This window comes from Acomys minous (genome assembly GCF_964271855.1).
Source record: "Acomys minous genome assembly, chromosome: 9".
In the NCBI taxonomy this organism is placed as follows: Eukaryota; Metazoa; Chordata; class Mammalia; order Rodentia; family Muridae; genus Acomys; species Acomys minous.
This window is the reverse complement of record NC_140490.1, coordinates 70215515-70233688: the sequence shown is the minus strand read 5'-3', so window position 1 is coordinate 70233688 and position 18174 is coordinate 70215515. Positions and strand designations below refer to the sequence as shown.

The window sequence follows — 18174 nt, the reverse complement described above, 5'->3', positions numbered from 1 at the left end:
AGCAGCAGCAGCAGCAGCAGCAGCAGTAGTAGCAGCATGTTCTACATGTTTTCTTGTGCGTTCATTGCTACCTCTGCTGAGAACGTGAGTGTGTTAAGCTCTAACAGGCTCAGCTCCTTATCTGGGTCAAGTCACCTAATAAATGGCAGAGGAAGGGTCTATTCTGAATTTACAGTATGGTCTCATGACTGGCAAGGGCCTGCAATTTTTTTTGTGTGTGTGTGGTTGGATGGACTTTAAAGAGCTTTGCGTTGAGTGTCTCAAAATTAAATCAAACTTTCCTCAATACGATACAAATCTGCTTTTGTTTTAATTTTGTCTTAGGTCTCACCGGAGACCTGAAATATTTTAGAATGGGGTTTCTAGTTCTTTTCTGCCCAAAGAAAACATTTGTTCTTTGGAAATAGATGGAAAAGATGGCATTTGGCAATCTATGGCAGAGCAATGCATTTTAATCCATATGCAAATGAACAAGGACAGGTCCCATAATCTAGAATAATTTTAACAATTGGAAAGCCATTACTGCAAGTAGATTTAGGTATCAGGGTACCAAGCTTGGTTCCTCATTAGTGCCATCCATCCAATGAAGAGCTGGGGACTGGCCAATGCTTGTTCTTTTCTCTCACGTTATAATTAAAAAAAAATTACTCGGAACGTTAATATCAGCTTCATAAAAGAACCATCTTCTCTATTTAGGTAACTGCTCCCGAAGCCCTCAATGCATTTCATCCTCTATAGACGTCCCATGATTCAAATTAATACTACATAGTACCAGGGCCTCCAGCACTCTGAACAGTTCTACCCCTGAGCTCCATCTCCAGCCCTAACAGCAGCACGACTATTACCTACAAACAGGTCTGGGCAGCAGCAGAGGAGAGAGATGAATTAGAACAAAATACAATGCCATATATGTATGAAGATGCCACAAAGAAACCAATTGCTTTTCATGACAATTTAAAAAGTTAAAAATGCCTTCAATATAACATAGCATGAAAATAAAAAGAAATGGATCTGGGTAAATTTCTTGAGCAAATTAAAAAAAAAAAAAGCTTAATTGGATGCAGAGTTGATGGCCAAGCTCTGCCAAGACAGGGTAAGCAAGTCCTCAATAGTTCCTGCCTCACAAATATGTCTGTCAGATAAATTGGGCCAGAAGGCTGAAGATGATGCTCCAATGTTAGAGAGAGAGTTGTGGGTGACTCTTCAGGCAGCAAACTGTCTCTGCCATTTTCTCATTTGGAAAGCTACTAACCTGCACTCCCAGCATACTCAGGTAATCAAGTTTATTCCTTCTTAAGTCTCTGATAAGGTTGAAGATCAGATAGTTTAGTTCTACAATTAAGATTAGTTGTTTAGAGGTTAGGATGTTTTTAGGTCTAGATAGATGTTTTAAGTTGATAATGATGAGATATGATAGATACTGATTTACATTCAGAATTTTAGATGCACCAAGATAGGAAAGATGTTTCCTTCAAGGCTGCCAAATACAAATAGCCAAAACACTAAGAATGTAACATGTATATAATTCCAGATTGTGTCATGGTTCATCTTGCTATAAGTAGTTTATTGTATATATGTGTAATAACATAAATGTGTATGTAAAAAATAAAAAATATATTTTTAAAAATCTGGAAATAAAACTATTAGCTCTAAAGTGGCCATAGGCTGGCTCGGCATGGTAGTCCATGCACCTAATCGGAGGGTAGAAGGGTTAGTTTTTCAAAGCCGTCTCCAGTTGCATGGAACGGCCAAGGATGAGTGGTGCTAGATAAGGCTGTGTCTTTAGAAATGGCCATAGATTATTGGTAACTAATTTAACATTACTGAAAGTTTTAGCTGTCTTGGGGGAAACTATGAACAATAGCCATGCAGTAGTTGCAATGTCTCCTGTAGAAGGGAAAGGTTAGTGCCTGCAAAGCTCAGTCTGTTTGGAAAGATGAGGTTTCATTTCAGTTTCTTCGCACTCATTGGAGATGGATGTTGATGAGCAATCAAGCATAGTCAAGGTTACATTGTGTTTTTATTGCTGTTTTGTGCGGGATCCTACTGAGCTCTGTTAATCCTTTATAAATGTAATCTCTCTATTTGCTGGCAGAGGAGATACCTTACCTTTTGTCTACGGTGCCTTTCTTGTTGGCCTCTTGGCTCGCTGACTCTCGTCAGTGACTCTTTAGTGGCAGGTACTGTCATGACAAAAAGAATAATTTGGAATTATTTCTAAAATCCAATAAAACGGGAGCAAAATGCTTGCATTCTAAGTATAAATCTGCCACTAATAAGTCTTGAGATTTTAAAGTTTGCATGCCCATGCCTGTTTCCCAGCTGTTTCTCTTTCCAAAGAGAAGGGACAGTGTCACTGCCTTTTCGTTCTTCACTGAAAATTGGGCAGGCTCAGTAGCTCTAACATCCTATTTCAATTAAGAATGCATCAGCAAAAACACATTCTCCAGTGACAACAGGTTTATAATTTCTTTCTCTTTCAGATTAATGGAGTCGTTTCAAGACATCCAGAATTCTAAACACAATGTGAACCTAAGAATTGATTTTTGGTGAATGCTGTTGGCACTTACCTTTAAATGTCAGTGTTATAGAGGGTTTTGTGTGACTCTTCAGGCAGCAACTGTCTGTGTCAATTTTTTTTTTACACCTTTGAAGCTGCTAACCTGCACTTCCTGTTTACTCAGCTAATTAATATTTTTCCTTCTCAAGTCTCTGATGGGGTTGAAGACCAGATAGATAGTTTTAAAATTATGCTTATTTGTTTAGGAGTTAAGATGTTTCTAGGTCTAGATAGATGTTTTAAGTTGCTAGAGATGAGATATGATAGATATTGATTTACATTCAGAATTTTAGACTCACCAAGATAGGAAATAAGTTTTCTTCAAGGTTACCAAATACAAATAGCCAAACCATTAGGAATGTAACATTAATATAATTCCTGATTGTTTTGTGGTTCTTCTGCTGTATGTAGCTTATTTAATATATGTGCAATAATATACACGTACATATAAGAAGATATTTTTAAAAAGAAGTAGCATCTTCTGCCCACCAGGATGTCCAGCTGAAGCCTCTTAAAGCATTTTAGTAGAGCCTCTTATTTTTCTATTATTTTCTTAAATGGCTCATTAAATTATTCTAGAACATGTTCAGATGATTTTGTTCCCAGTATTCCACAGAAGATAATCTGAATCAAGAAAGGCATACATTCTGATGAGATGTATGTAATTCATTGTAATCACAAGACAGAATCAAATTAGCACAGGCTGTTTCAAGATACATTTCCATATAGTTTCATGTGTTTTTCTAGGGCTGCCCATAATGAATAGGAGGGCTCAAGACTGCAGAAATGTCATGTTTCATGGTTCTGAAGGCTATAAGTCCATAATTAAGGTATGAGCAGGGCTGGGATCCCCTGGAAACCTCTACAAACTTGAATCTTTTTTTTCATCATTTTGTCCTTCTGGTGGTTTGCTGACACTCCCTGGAGTTATGTCATTTGTACCTGTGGAGCTTCAACCTCTGTCTTCATGTCAAACTGCGTTTTCTTTTTGTCTTGTAAGTCTAGTGGTTATATTGGATTAAGGCTAACTAAGTTAACTATCATGTCATGTTACCTGGGTTATAAATTCAAAGACATGGAGCAGAGTTTACGATTGATTTCTGTTGGGCTTTTTCTGGGGCAGGAGAGTGTGAACCCATGAAAATACCTTAGTTACATATGTCAAGTTGCAATGCTTTCTAATTGTACACTCATTCCCACTGAGCAGTGGAAGAAGAAAGCTGAAGGTATTAGTTCATAAATGAGATATACTGACCATGACCATTGCTGACACTATGAATTAGATAGTATTTATTTCTTCTGGTACATATATTATGAAAGTTACTTGCCAGGGACATACAGCCAAATCTTTTCATAAACACATCTTTGCTATAACTGAAAGTCTGAAATCAATACAGAGTGCACATTCTAAGACCCGTAGAGTGTCCCCATGGAGTTTAGTTTGAATGAAATAGAAAATATTTACACCCTCTTACTTCTTGCATGCAAGGATACTCTTATAATCTGGAAGTCAAGTTCCTATTCTAGTGTAGAAATTATTCCATTAATAAAGTTATGTACTGATATTATTTCTCCAGGTAGCACTAAGGATACTATTGGGTCTAAATAAAAAGTGAAAAGAACGACCTTGGCTGGCTTGGGGAGCAACCGAGCTGTGTTGGATCAAAAATATGGACTCTTCTGCAGACGAGTAACAAAGGTTGCAGACATCCAGCTGCCTTCTAGAAGAAGAAAGATGGTCTTTGAGCTCCAGAGACTGGTGTTGAGTTGAGATTTAATATCAGGCAAAATAAAATAACATCTTCAAATATGGCACATTCTGAGATTACCAGTCTCTGACCTTGGCTGAGGAACTGCAGGGCAGGGCTACGTGATGGGGTAGGTCAGATAGAACTCTTAGAGTTCATGTAAGTTTCACTTGAAAGTATGCTTTAAGTATGTTGTCCTTTGGCTGGTCTTTGAAAATGGACAATGATTAAATGCTACTCAGGCCTTCGAATTTGATAGCAATCTCTTCAAAAGTTACTGTTGACGTAACCTCTGTCACCCCTTTGGATTTCCCAGGAAGCCTGGCCAAACATTTTAGAGTCCAACTACCAAACAGGAGTTGAGTATGAATCTGGCCATGAATAAAAGGGCCAATGTTGTATTGGAGGGAATCTTTTTATGAGCCACCAAGATCCAGGATGACTTAGGGGAGTGAGATGCATCGGGATGTGCTTGTTTTCCAGTGGCCCCAAGAGTGTCTTGCCCCCTGTAACTCATTAGCCAGTGTTCAAGTATCCAGAGCTTGACGGCCTCCAGGGAGCAGCTGAAGTAGAAGGCTCAGGAGAGGTGACATCGACAGAGAATCCATCTTTTCCTGCCAAATTGGTGGTTATCCTATCGCCTCTGTTTCATTTCTATCTGACATATCTAGAATAATTGTTTGCACTTCAGGGGTCAGCCTTTAAACTCTTCATCTTTCAGAAATGCTTTTTTTTTCTGCATAAAAAGAAAGAGGTCCTCAAGTATAAAAATCTGGTTCTTTACATTATGATGGGCAGATCTTGACCCAGGGATCTTGCTCAAACTATGGTACCAGCCAAGGACAATACGTGGAGTAAACTTCAAACCCTTACACAGATCTAGCCAATGGACAGGACATTCTCCACAGCTGAGTGAAGAGTGGGGACTGACTCTCACATGAACTCTGGTGCTCCATATTTGACCACGTCCCCTGGATGGCGAGACCTGGTGGCACTCAGAGGAAGAATAGCAGGTTACCAAGAAGAGACTTGATACCCTATGAGCATATACAGGGGGAGGAGGTCCCCCTCAGTCACAGTCATAGGGGAGGGGAGTAGGGGGAAAATGGGAGGGAGGGAGGAATGGGAGGATACAAAGGATGGGATAACCATTGAGATGTAATATGAATAAATCAATAAAATTAAAAAGATGACCTAAAAAAAATCTGGTTCTTTACTCCATATTACTTAGTGCTTGTGCTTTTGATCCAGTAAGTTTTCGATGGTGCTTCCAACTGCACTGTCTTCCAGCATTTTTGAGACCTTGCCAGTCCGTCACACCTGGTCTACTCTCTACCATCACCGACCATATATCCACAGCCAAAAATGTGTTCAAGTAGCTCCTATCCGAACGATACAAAAAGGGGGCTGGCCGTGAACTTTCGTGATAGAGCATGTGTTCGAGGCTCTAAGTTCAAGCCGTCAAACTAAGGAAACAGACAAGAAGAATAGAATCAAAGCCACCCGATCGCTTTTGTTCTTTTTGAAACGACAGTTTCTCACATAGAGTCCTGGCTGACTTTGAATGCATGGGAATCCTCCTGTCTCACCTTGTCAGAGCACTGCAGTGGGAGGCCTGAGGTCTGGACCACTGTGGCCAGCGCAGTTCAATCTGCCTTCGTTCTCTTCACCCAGTGACTTAAGATTCTCAGTGAAGGCCGTAGGACTTGTACACTTCTCCTCCCAACAAAAATCCCATTGTCATTATTTCTATGCGTGTTACTCGAGTCGTGGTGCTTTCTTACAGTGATGCTTCTAACTCCTTTCCTGTCACACGGAGCAGGCACTCGATGTAGTCTGACGTCAGTGCCTTCCCATCCTTCAAAAAATCATGTTATTTACTAACAGCTTGCTTTTTTCTGTTATTTTTTTGGGTTCAGAATTACCTGTGTTAACCACTGAGATGTAACAAGAATAAATTAATAAAGAAAAAAAATGCTAAAAAAAAAAAAAGAATTACTTGTGTTTTTTTTTCTTTGCTCAGCACAAATGTCAAAATGTTTATTGGTTTCTTCTAATTATGTTTGGTGCTGGGGACTGAGGCCAGGGCTTTGTGAGTGGTAGTGCTGTGCTCTCCTATGAAGTGATACCACAGCGCTTTAATTTTTTTTTCCTAGTTGGAAATGGTCTCACTAGTTGCCCAGGCTGACCTTGAGTTCTTGATTCACCTGCCCCAGCCTCTTGAGTAGTGAGATTATCGCTGAACACCACAATGCCTGCCTGAATTCTATGTGTGTGCGGGGTTGGGGCACACGTTGGCATCCAGTGTCGTCTTCACTAGTTCTCCACTTTAGTGTTTTTGAGGCAGGGTTTGTCGTTGAAGCTGGAGCTCACTAATTTGGCAAGATGCTGCCTGACAGGCCCAGGCGTCTTCCTGTCTGTCTCCCTGGTTTGGGAACTGGTAGCACTTGTATTTGGGTGCTGGGGACACAAAATCAGGTCTGTGTGTTTGCACTTTATGGGCTGAACCCAGTCCATAAATTTTACTTTTAATTGACAAGATATATATGGGCTGCAATGTCTGTGTATTATGCAATGATCAAACAATGGTAATTAGCATATTTATCACCTCAAATCTTGATCGGACATAGTAATGAGATCAACTGAATTCTCGTTCTAAAGCTATCTTGAATATATTAATATTAACTGTCATTACCCTTCTTTGTAACAGAAAACCAGGACATACTCCCTCTAATTTTTTAAACTTAAATAGTTTATTCAGATTACATCCTGATTGTTGTTCCTTCACTTGTGTCTTCCTGTTACCCCCTCCTTCTCTCTTTCATCCTATTCTCCTTCCCTAGGCCAGTGACAGACAGAGACCTCCTCCCCCACCATATGGTCACAGCCTATCAGGTCTCTTCCGGATAGCCTGCTTCTCCTTCCTCTGAGTGCCACCAGGCCTCTCCACCGAGGGGAAGTGGTCACATAGGGGGCACCAGAGTTCCTGTCAGAGGCAGTTCCAATTCTCCACAGGACTGGAGGATCTTTGTCCCTCTCTGCACGGCCCCGTGAAGAAGCCCACACACTTTCTTCCTTCCTCACCTATGGGACTCTTAAATGTAAGAATTCAGTTAAATCTCGGCTTGCTCCATAAACCATCCCTTCATCTAAGTCGGGTCAACAGTGGCCTGAACAAGTCCCTCAAAGGAGTCACAGCAGTAATTGCTAAGCAAGATCTAAAATAAGTCACATTAGTACTCAACTCCTGCCTGGAAACCCCAGCCAGCACTAAGGGGGCTGAACTGCAGAACTGTGCATGCCAGGGTGACCTGGGCTACACAGTGAGATGCTATCTAAAAACAATGCCATCCAAACAACAAACAACCCTAAGAACTGAGCAGGAGTTGAGGCTCCGTGCTACTGGGCTAGCCTCACACACCAGCTCTGGGTTCAATGCCCAACACTGCAACAGGCAAAACAAAACACCCAAAGAGAGAAGAATGCATAAAGAGAGATGGCAGGTTTAGTTAGTGAAAAGGAGTTTGGGATTGATTCTTGTTCAGGATGTTACTCTAGGTTGATTTTAAATATTTAAAAAATAGATTTATTTTTTTGTATGCGTGCATGCCATGGCACATGTGAAGGCCAGAAGACAAATTGCAGATGTCTGTTCTCTCCATTGTGTGGGTCGTAGGGAATCAACTCAGAGTGACAGATTTGGAGGCAAGTGTCCTTAACCACTGACCCATCACAGCAGTCCTCTTATTTGGCTTTTAAAGGGGAACTACTGATAAGGCTTTGAATGTTTTCTAAGGATAATGCTTTTCTGTATAAATAAAAATCTGTTTACACATGACTTTGTTTGTTTAGACTTGGGACTTTTTTTGCTTAGACTTCTCAAACCTCATAGTGTGAGTTGTACCACAAATACCAACATTGACAGTTTAACAGTGTGGGGTTGGAATTCTCTGGAGAAACTTGGCATGGTGGTACAGGCACATAAGACAGAACACTCAGTAGGCAAATTTCTCGTTGTGCTGAAAACCTCCAAATGCAAGCTGGAGTCTAAACTCATTCCAATGCAGTGCATCCCAGACATTTTCTAGTCTAATTTATGTACATTATGGAAAATTTCAACTTTTATAAGTCAAATCCAGATAAGCAGGACTGTCATTCCAGTTACTCAGGGAAATTGCAAGTTCAAGGCCAGCCTTGAACTTAGTGAAGACATAATCCAAATAAAAAAACAAAAAACCTGGGGATGTAATTTAGTGGTAGTGTTTGCCAAATGAGGCTCATAGTTCAGTGACTAGTAACACACAAATTTACACACACACACACACACACACACTAATACATAAAAATATACATACAAACACACACACAAAGTAATCACACACACCACATTCGAACTTATCGTACAGAGAACAACATATTTTTATTGATTTATCTTTTTCCTCCAATAGAAAGGATATAGAAAAATTCACATTAGCAATGCCTTTTGATGTCTCTTCAGTAACACATACACAAAACTGAAACAATTTAGAGATTAGCATATCCCAATGCAAAGATGACAGATAAAGTCATGAACTGCTCCACCTTTTTTTTTCCAGATAAAATGTTTAATTGTGTTTTAAAGAGAAACTTTGGCTCCTGCCTTTTTCTTCATCTGGAATCCTGCAGTGGAAATGAGTTAGCCTCACCACTGGCAGAGACACCCAGCATATGCCGACTACTAAATTTTATTATGAAAATGATCACATGATGCAGGCAGTCGGACTCTTATCTCTTCCTCCAGGTTCCTGTTGTGCCCACAGCCGTTTGGAGTTACAAAGACCCCATCATACAGGTGAGAGCTGAAGGTGAGCGTGGTGAGTGATCAACCTAAGGTATGGAACACAGCAATTACCCCAGTGGGATTTATAAAGGTCAGGTTTTCCCACAATGTACATAATTTAGACCAGAGAGTGTCTGGGGATGAAATGCACAGTATTTGGAATGAGTATTTAGAGTTCAGTTTAGATTTGGAGGTTTTGGGCATAAGGGCACAAGACCTGGGGTTTGGGTGTGAATGGCTGTAGAGAGGTCATTAAGTCATTCTAAAGACAGAAACATCTTCTGAACTGAAAGTCAGACTGACTTTGCTTATTGAGCTTCATTCAAGAAAACCTTTTTTTCCTATTAATTTAAGAGTTTTTCTATTAGTTTAAACTTGCTATTTTTTTTACAAGGGATGCAAATTTATATTATTTGATGTAGTACCTAGCCTATAATATCAATCTAATAAACATTTTATGAAGAACAATGCCTCTAATAAAAAGAAAATACTTAGATTTTTGTATTAAGTCAAAAGTTTATTCAGTAATATCTACTGAAAACTTTGTTTATTTTTGGTTTTTCAAGACAGGGTTTCTATGTGTATCCCTGGCTCTCCTGGAATTTGTTTTATAGACCATGCTGGCCTCAGACTCACTGACCTACTGGAAATGGTTTTAATGGAAATGTAGGGTTTATTCTTTTTCATTAGGGTAGAATTCCTTAACATATTTACCTTTTATTTGTCAGTGTGTGTGCTGGTATGACTGTGTGTCATACAGTCTTCATGTGGCTGCTCATGGAAGCCAGAAGGCAGCACCACATCCTTTGTAAGTGGATATTAGCAGCTGTGAGCTGCAGAGTGGTGTGTGCTTGGAACCAAACAATGTCATTGGCAAGAGCAGCAGATGCTCGTAACTGCTGTGCCTTCTTTTCATCCCAGATCCTTGTGTTAAAGATGATAACAGGGAGGTGATAGGTGCAGATAAGAAATATTTCTCTTACTAGGAAAAGTATGAGACCTTAAGATTTTTCCAGAAATTAATCACTTGCTACTTTGTACACTCCACACACACTTTTCACATTCACTTTCATGGCTGCCGTATTAAAAATGTCCCGCAATGAAAACTGGTTTTTAAAGAATGAGAATGGAACAGAGGTTGAGGGACTGTTCAACCAATGCCTGGCTCAACCCAAGACCCAGCTCATGGGAGAGTACCAACCCCTGACACTATTAATGATCCTCTGCTATGCTTGACCCCTGACACTATTAATGATCCTCTGCTGTGCCTGCAGACCGGAGTCCAGCATAGTTGTCCTTTGAGAGGCTCCACCCAGCAGTGGTTTGAAACAGATGCTGAGACTCACAGGCAATCATTGGGTGAAACATGGGGAGTCTTAAGGAAAAGTGGGGGGAAGGATAGAAGGTCCTGGAGGCAACAAGAGCTTCACAAGAAGACCAATAGAGCCAACCAACCATGGCCCAGATGGGCTTGATAAGACTGAAGCACCAACCAAGGACCATGCGTGGACTGGACCTAGGCCCCTACACAGATGTAGCCAGTGGGCAGCTCAGACTTCATGTGGGTCCTCTAGTAAGAGAAGTGGGTGCTGTCTCAGACATAAACACTGTTCCCTGCTTTTTTTTTTTTTTTTATCACTTTCCCCTGGTGGGGCTGCCTCTCCAGGCCACAGGCAAAGAAGACACCCTCCGTCCTGATGTGACTTGATGAGCTGGAGTGGATAGGAAGTGCGGCTCCCCTTTTCTGAGAAACAGGGGAGGGGGATAGAGCAGAGGGAGGGAGGGTAGGGCTGGGAGGAGAGAAGGGATGGGGCTGTGAGTAGAATGTAAAGTGAAGAAAGAAAGAAAAAGAAAGAAAGAAGGGAAGAAAAAAGAAAGAAAGAAAGAAGCAGGGAAGGAAAAAGAAAGAAAGAAAGAAGGAGGGAAGGAAAAAGAAGGAGAGAAAGGAAGGAAGAAATAAAGAAAAGAAAAAGAAAATATCAGTTGAAAACAAAACAAAAAATAAATAAAATAAAATAAAATTGGTTTTTAAAGATTGGCATCCCAGGCTGAAGAGCTGGCTCAGCTGTTAAAGGCTAGCCTTAGAACCAAAAATGTAAGAATGAGAACTCTTCCACATACATCAAGACACTTGTGATAAATTCTTAGCATTGTGACTTGTGGTGTTAGGGGAGCTGCTTCCTAATCTGTAAAATCAAATGACATGAAGTAGATTATTTATTTTTTAAATATAAGTCCATATTAAAATCAAACATGGAATTTTAATGACACAAATTAAACTTAGAATTTCTGTATTTCAAACTTGGGAAACTATGTAGGTACTTTAATATAGCATAGCAAAGACACAATATTTAGTTTTCTGTTTTGTTTTCATGAAGCAGGTGCTCATGGAGCCAGGCTTATTCTGACCTCCTGATTATTGCGTCTCCATTTCACAAATTATGGGAAAAATATTCTGGGCTGGGATATTGTGCAGTGGGTAAGCGTATTTGCCGCTGGACCTGAAGGCCCATGTTTGATCCTTAGGACCCACATGATGGAAGAAAATAACTTTGTGCTGCAGGGTATCCTCCGATTTCTACATGTATACTGCAGTGTACACATGCTTGCATATATACGTGTACAAATAAATAAATTTATCTAAGAACATATCTCTATCAGGTTTTTTTCTGCAGGGCTCAACTTGGCCTCCAACACTTAGTCTTACTGAATGCTAGGATGACAGGGACACTTACACAGCTGTCTCTTAAAATGATACTATGGACCACATCTAGACAGATGTTCTATCTTATATATGCAGTGAAATGTATAGTTAAGAGAAGACAAAAGTAAGTGTTGTGGGATTCCATTGGCTCAGTTCCACCATCAAACAGTACACGAATGGGTAATGAGAAGAGTCATCGTGTGATTTCCCGCCACCGTCTAACTTCTGTCGTAATCCATCCATCCATAGCACCGGCGCATGAATTTGCTGTCTTAAGCAGATGTAGCCAACTTAGAAGGGTAAAGAACACATGTTTGGCATGTCAGCACAAGGCGTTCTATAGAGGAGATCTTACCTGACATGTAGGGAATAATTAGCATCTACCTGAGGTTGTACAGCATACACTCTCCGGCCTCACCACTGGGGGTTTTATTGGACAAGAAAAAGTGTTCGAATGAGTTTTAAGCTTCCATTCTACTAGTTACATCTTTGTGTTGAGTAAGTGAAAAGAGCAACTTTAGGGAAAGCTCTTTCACCTTACTTCCTAGTCACGAGCCTCTTCAGTGCTCCCTTCACATCCTTGTTTCTCAGTGTGTAGATGACAGGGTTTAACATGGGCGTCACCAAGTTGTAGAAGAGAGTAAGAAATTTCCCTTGGTCCTGAGAAGCATTGTGTCCTGGTTGCATGTACATATAGATGATATTTCCGTAAAACAAGGAGACCACAGTGAGGTGGGACCCACACGTGTTGAAAGCCTTCCGCCTTCCTGAGGCGGACTTGATCCTCATCACGGCTAGAGCAATGTAGCTGTAAGAAACGAGGATGAGAGTCAGGGGTACCAGCACGATTATCACGGACAAAATGAAAACAGTGCTCTCCACAGCCACAGTGTCCACACAGGCAATTTTTATCAGAGCTGGCATCTCACACAGGAAGTGCCTCACCCGGCACCTCCCGCATCGCGGCAGCTTCATGGTCACGGGAGACATGACCAGGGAGTTGAGGAGCCCAACACTCCAGGCCACAGACACCAACTTCCAGCAGAGCTGAGAATGCATAATGACTGAGTAGTGAAGGGGCTTGCAGATGGCCGTGAAGCGGTCGTAAGCCATGACGGCCAGCAAAACACACTCAGTGCCTCCTAGCCCTAGAAACATGAACAGCTGGACCGCGCAGCCGATGTAACTGATGGTCTTGTCCTGGCCTCCTAAGTTGAAGAGCAACTGGGGGATGGAGCTGGTGGTGAAGCAGAGATCGAGGAAGGACAAGTTGGTGAGGAAGAAGTACATGGGCGTGTGGAGGCTGGGGTCCAGGTGGGAAACTAAGATAATGACGATGTTGCCTATTAAAGTCACCAGGTAGAAGATGAGGACAAACACGAAGAGGATAGACTCCAGCCTGGGTCTGTCCGAGAAGCCCAGCAAGATGAACTGTTCCTGGCAGCTCTGGTTGCTCATGGCATCAAAGGTTGGTACACGCCTGTGGGAAAGCCATGGGAAATACGTCAAGTTCATGAAAGGCAAGCTAAGTCATCTGCACAGGGACAAGACCCGAAAGAGTTACATATTTCAACATCTTGAGAAGACCTACACAACACCTGTGGGAGAAAATCTTATTGGCCTAGTTTCTGTATTTTTGGATACCAAAGATATACAGAGCATTATAGAATATTTGAACAATACAGCTGTGTAGAAAGAATAGGAAAAGATGGCTGATACTCCACAATAGACCACTACTTCATTATTGATGCATAGCCTTTCAGTCATTTCTTAGGCGCACATATAACACACCCCTAAACAAGAGTGTATTTAAACATTTACCATCTGATTTTCTTTTCGGAGGTGCGTGTGCATGTGCATGAGAGAGAGAGAGAGAGAGAGAGAGAGAGAGAGAGAGAGAGAGAGAGAGAGAGAGAGAAAGGGAGGGAGAGAGAAAGGGAGGGAGAGAGAGAGAGAGAGAATGTTTGTCTGCATGTATGTGTGAGCACACTATCCATGTCAGCTCCCTCTGAGTTCAGAAGAGGGAATGAGGCCCCTGCAACTGGAGTTAACAAACAACTGTGCCCTGCCAAGTGGATCCTGGGAACCAAAGCAACCTGGCTCCTAACTCCTGAGCCAGCTCTGAAGCTCCATGTCTGAGTTCCCCTTTATTCAATATTGTATCAGAGTTTTCTTTAGTTTTAAATTTCTACAAAAACCAGTATTTGGTAATTCCATCACAGTGTTGGTCACTTTCTTGGTGTTGGTCACTGTTAATATTTCATGTGTATTAGATATCTGAATGGTCTATGGATGTGCCTATTTTATTGTGCTCTTCCTCTTAAATGTATGGCAAGCATTTGGACCAAAGAGATACACTGTTTAAGCTTGAAATTGTTTGTGGAGAGGTATGTAAATTCTTCATGCCTACTAGCTTTTTGTAGCTGAGAAAACATTATATTTCATCATTGAACTAGCATGTCACAGGTTCTATAAAAGTCTACCAACCAAGCTCAAAATCTCTTTTGGCATAATGAAACCAGGAGTAATGTTTGATTTAATTTTATTTATTGGAATCGAAGGGACAACCCTTCAGTTATTTGCCCGTTGAATCCACAGCAATATATAAAATTTTCTGAATATGATAAATTCTATCTTACCTTTCCTATAAAATTCTTATCTTTCTTTTCTTATAAATATACATTTACCTATATTATTATAAAATCACAAATTTATAGAGACATAATGATGCAAAGTTTTCAGTCAATATTGTATGCTAATAATTTCTTCCCCTTATGAACAAGCCTACAGTTCTCAGCTCATTGAACTTTAATGGGAATTTTTTTGAGACAGGAATTCACACTGTAGCCCTGGCTGGGTTGGAACTTACCTTATACACCAGGCTGGCTTCTAACTGAGAGATCCACCTGCCTCTGCCCCTGAGAGCCCAGCATGAAGACGTGCACGGCCATGACTTGACTTTGCTTTGAATTTTAAAATGACAAACATTCCCAAATAAGCTTGAATTAGAGATTTTAATACATTGCTGGAGAGTTCCATCATGTTACCTTGAAAAATAACAGGCTTTTTCCATGAAGAGAGAGCTATTTGTCAAAAAATAAACAGAACAAAAAAAATCCAGGCAAATCATTCTTGCATATTTAAAAATGGAGGCTAATCCAAAGCTCTGGACCTAGATTTTGGAAATCTCTAAATCCATTCAGTACTCACAGGAACCAAGCATCTCTTTGGTTGTGCAACATAATAGAAGACGTGAAAGCTTTAGGTTCCTTTGAACATGTCAAGGAAATGTCCCAAATCAGATAATTTAAGACAAAGACAAGTCAATGGCTTGACATGAATTGTTACTCAACACATTCACTTTGCATTTGGTAAAGTTCTTTCCAGGCCCCTAAGCACAGAACATGAGGCAGAAGCCAGAAGAATTTGGTCCAACAGTCTATTAAATTAAACCACAAGTTCATTACTTTACTTTGTAAGGTTAATGTGGCGTTAGTGCTTTCAGCGTCAGGTCTCTTCCAGGTAAAGAACTTTTTGGTTCCACCAGTAACTATGCTAACTAGTAATCATGACTAGTTCCTTCTGCAAAAGCCATCATTTCTAGGCATGTGAGTATAAAAAGCACCATGGAGAGTTCGGTCAGAGGGAAAGAGCCACCTTGATACAGCGTCTCACACACGCTGCTATGTTTCCACACAGTTATTTATATTTGTAAAGCGTCTTGCACATGATAAACAATGTTACAGCTACCTGTGGTGACTATGATAAACAGGACATGCCAGGTCTGTTACCCGTTATCAGCAGGAGGCTCTGTCCTATGGTACAGGGAGCAGAGAGAGCAGCAAAGACTAACTGATCTTGGTCAGCTCAAATTAGTTACAACTGTAAGAGGTCAGAGACGAAAGCCTTGCGTGGGAGTTACCTTCTGAATGACTTCAAAAGATCTCTGCAGGTTAAGTATTGATACAGCCTTAGGTCAGAAAAATCAATAGTATCCTACAAACACACAATTCAGTTTATGATTAGATTTATATTGATAAATATAAATATTCATCAAATATTTATCAGCCTCCTGTTACACACTGAACATGTGTTCCATCTTAGTGATACAATAATTATTAAAATAGATAGCAACTGACCTCGTTGATGTATAGATTTGTGGGAGAAAGCTGTTTATCAAGACTCACAATAGGACACAGATGGTAAGCAATGTACCAATGTATACACAGCTAGAAGTTATAATTGTGGCAGTTGAACACAGGCCTGTCTGAGTATCAAATCACAAGTTGCTAAGCCAGAAAGAAAACGTATTAATTAGAGGCCTCCAGCTGCAGTACTGGGCTTCACTAAGGAGAGCAGAGGACTCCGAGCACTTCACTTGATGGTTCCTTCAAATTGTCTCCAGAACTTGGCTTTCTGAGGCAAATAAAGGATGCACCAGTATTCATTAAGTCTAAAATTTCTGGATTTAAAGGAGATGAAAAAACAAAAAACAAAAAAAACCCTCCCATGCTGGAAGGAGAGAACTGACTGCCACAAGTTGTCTTCTGACTGCCACACGCATGCTGTGACACGTGTGGAATGTACACACTCACATCAATGCAATAAATAAATGTGGTCAAAATGTAAAAACTCCAGGGATCATTTCTTTTTGTAGTGCTGGGTTTTGAGTCCAGGCTTTTATGTGCAACAGGCACTTTGCAGCTTAGCTACTACCCCTGTAGATGAAATGTGCGATTACCTCCAAGCAACAGCTGCAGGTAGAATACATATCACGGGCAGCAGAGGGATACACAGAGTGAGTGTAGTGCACACTACTGGTCCTCTTCCCTTAGTGGGTGCCTGTTTTCTTTAGACGTACTGAGTAGTATGTACTCAGAGTTTTCTCTAAAAGATATTTACTAATCTGAATCTTTATCAGTGATATGTAGGCATGCTGAACGAATTCAGAAGTTTAAGTATATCATATACATTTGCATAGTCCGTGAGAAAGTGTCAGTAATATAATCTCCCCTATTCCTAATTATGACCCAGCATCAGGTACTAAGGGTCTAGGTGGGCAATCCGTACTAGAAAGAGAATCCACAGCCAGAAGCACTTCTCGGGAAGAAGAGAAGGTCTTTGGGTTTGTCTCTGGCCACTGTACAGATGTCGCATGAGGTGTGTACACAGAGGGAAAATGGAAAGCCTAACTTTTGGGTAATAATGAGGTTAATTGTGCTCCAAGAGGAGTACAAAGTGTCTTGAGGAGTCTAGATTCTTGTAACATTTTTTACTTTACTTTTAAACAATCATTTCTCCTTTTAGTTGTATGATTGTGTGTGTGTGTGCAAGTGTGCGTGTGTGGATGCACGTGTAGATGCTTGTGGCATTCAGATCTCCTCCTTGTGGATGCTGGGAACAGAACTCAGGTCCCGTGGAAGAGTAACAAACACCCTTAACCACTGAGCCATCTCTGCGGGGCTCTTATCTTTCTGAGACAGGGTTTCCCACTGTAACTCAAGCTAGTTTAGGACTTAACCATGTAGTCCAGGTTGGCTATGAACTCATGGCAATCCTCCTACCCTAACCTCCTAAGTACTAGGATTACAGGAGTAAGCTACCATGCCCAGCTCATTTCCAACTTTTCAAAACATTGCTATTTAATATACTTTTCATGATACTTAAACTTGAAAGTTAGAGAATTTTAGTATAACGTTGTGTTCCTGGGATCACCATCTGTAGCTGATGGATGTGCAGAATTCTTGATTTTTTAGGTTAAAGTGTATGTGGTGTGTGTGTGTGTGTGTGTGTGTGTGAGAGAGAGAGAGAGAGAGAGAGAGAGAGAGAGAGAGAGAGAGAGAGAGAGAGAGAGAGAGAGAGAGAGAGTGGGGACGTATTTGAGAGAGAGAGGAAGGTATGATATCTTATGTAAATCCTGGCTGGTTCGTTGACCTTGAACTTACACAGCAGCACCCTTGGACTTGCTGTCTTGACCTTGTGTACAGTAGCTTTGGCTCTGAGCTCTAACGCTTGGAGACTCCTAAGCATGATTTTGGTTATTGCTTCATGACCATCTAGCCCGACTCTGCTGCCATTCTACTCCATTCTACCATCTCTCACTTCCTCCCCTAGCCACTTCAGAGGACCAGACACCTGTAACAGCACAGCCAAGCACAGCTGTCAGACACGGCTTTATGGTTGATAGATAAGTAAGCCACAGTAAAAGAAACTATTAGCTTACTCTTAGAAAATAAAGCAATGAGGGATCTGTGTACTACTTGCCTCCTTTAATCCATAAGGAAGTGATGTCAGCATTTTTCTTTCTTCTTTCTTTCTTTCTTTCTTTCTTTCTTTCTTTCTT

General features: G+C 40.8%; 1 protein-coding gene across 1 annotated transcript; it reads right to left on the bottom strand.

Annotated features, from left to right (window-relative positions):
• Positions 1–12368: 12368 nt before the first annotated feature.
• On the bottom strand, positions 12369–13289 carry LOC311604713 (olfactory receptor 2W3-like; the record flags this gene model as incomplete). Its single annotated transcript, XM_084794782.1, has 1 exon — positions 12369–13289. One exon carries the CDS (start codon positions 13287–13289, stop codon positions 12369–12371), a length of 921 nt encoding a protein of 306 aa, XP_084650908.1.
• Positions 13290–18174: the final 4885 nt, after the last annotated feature.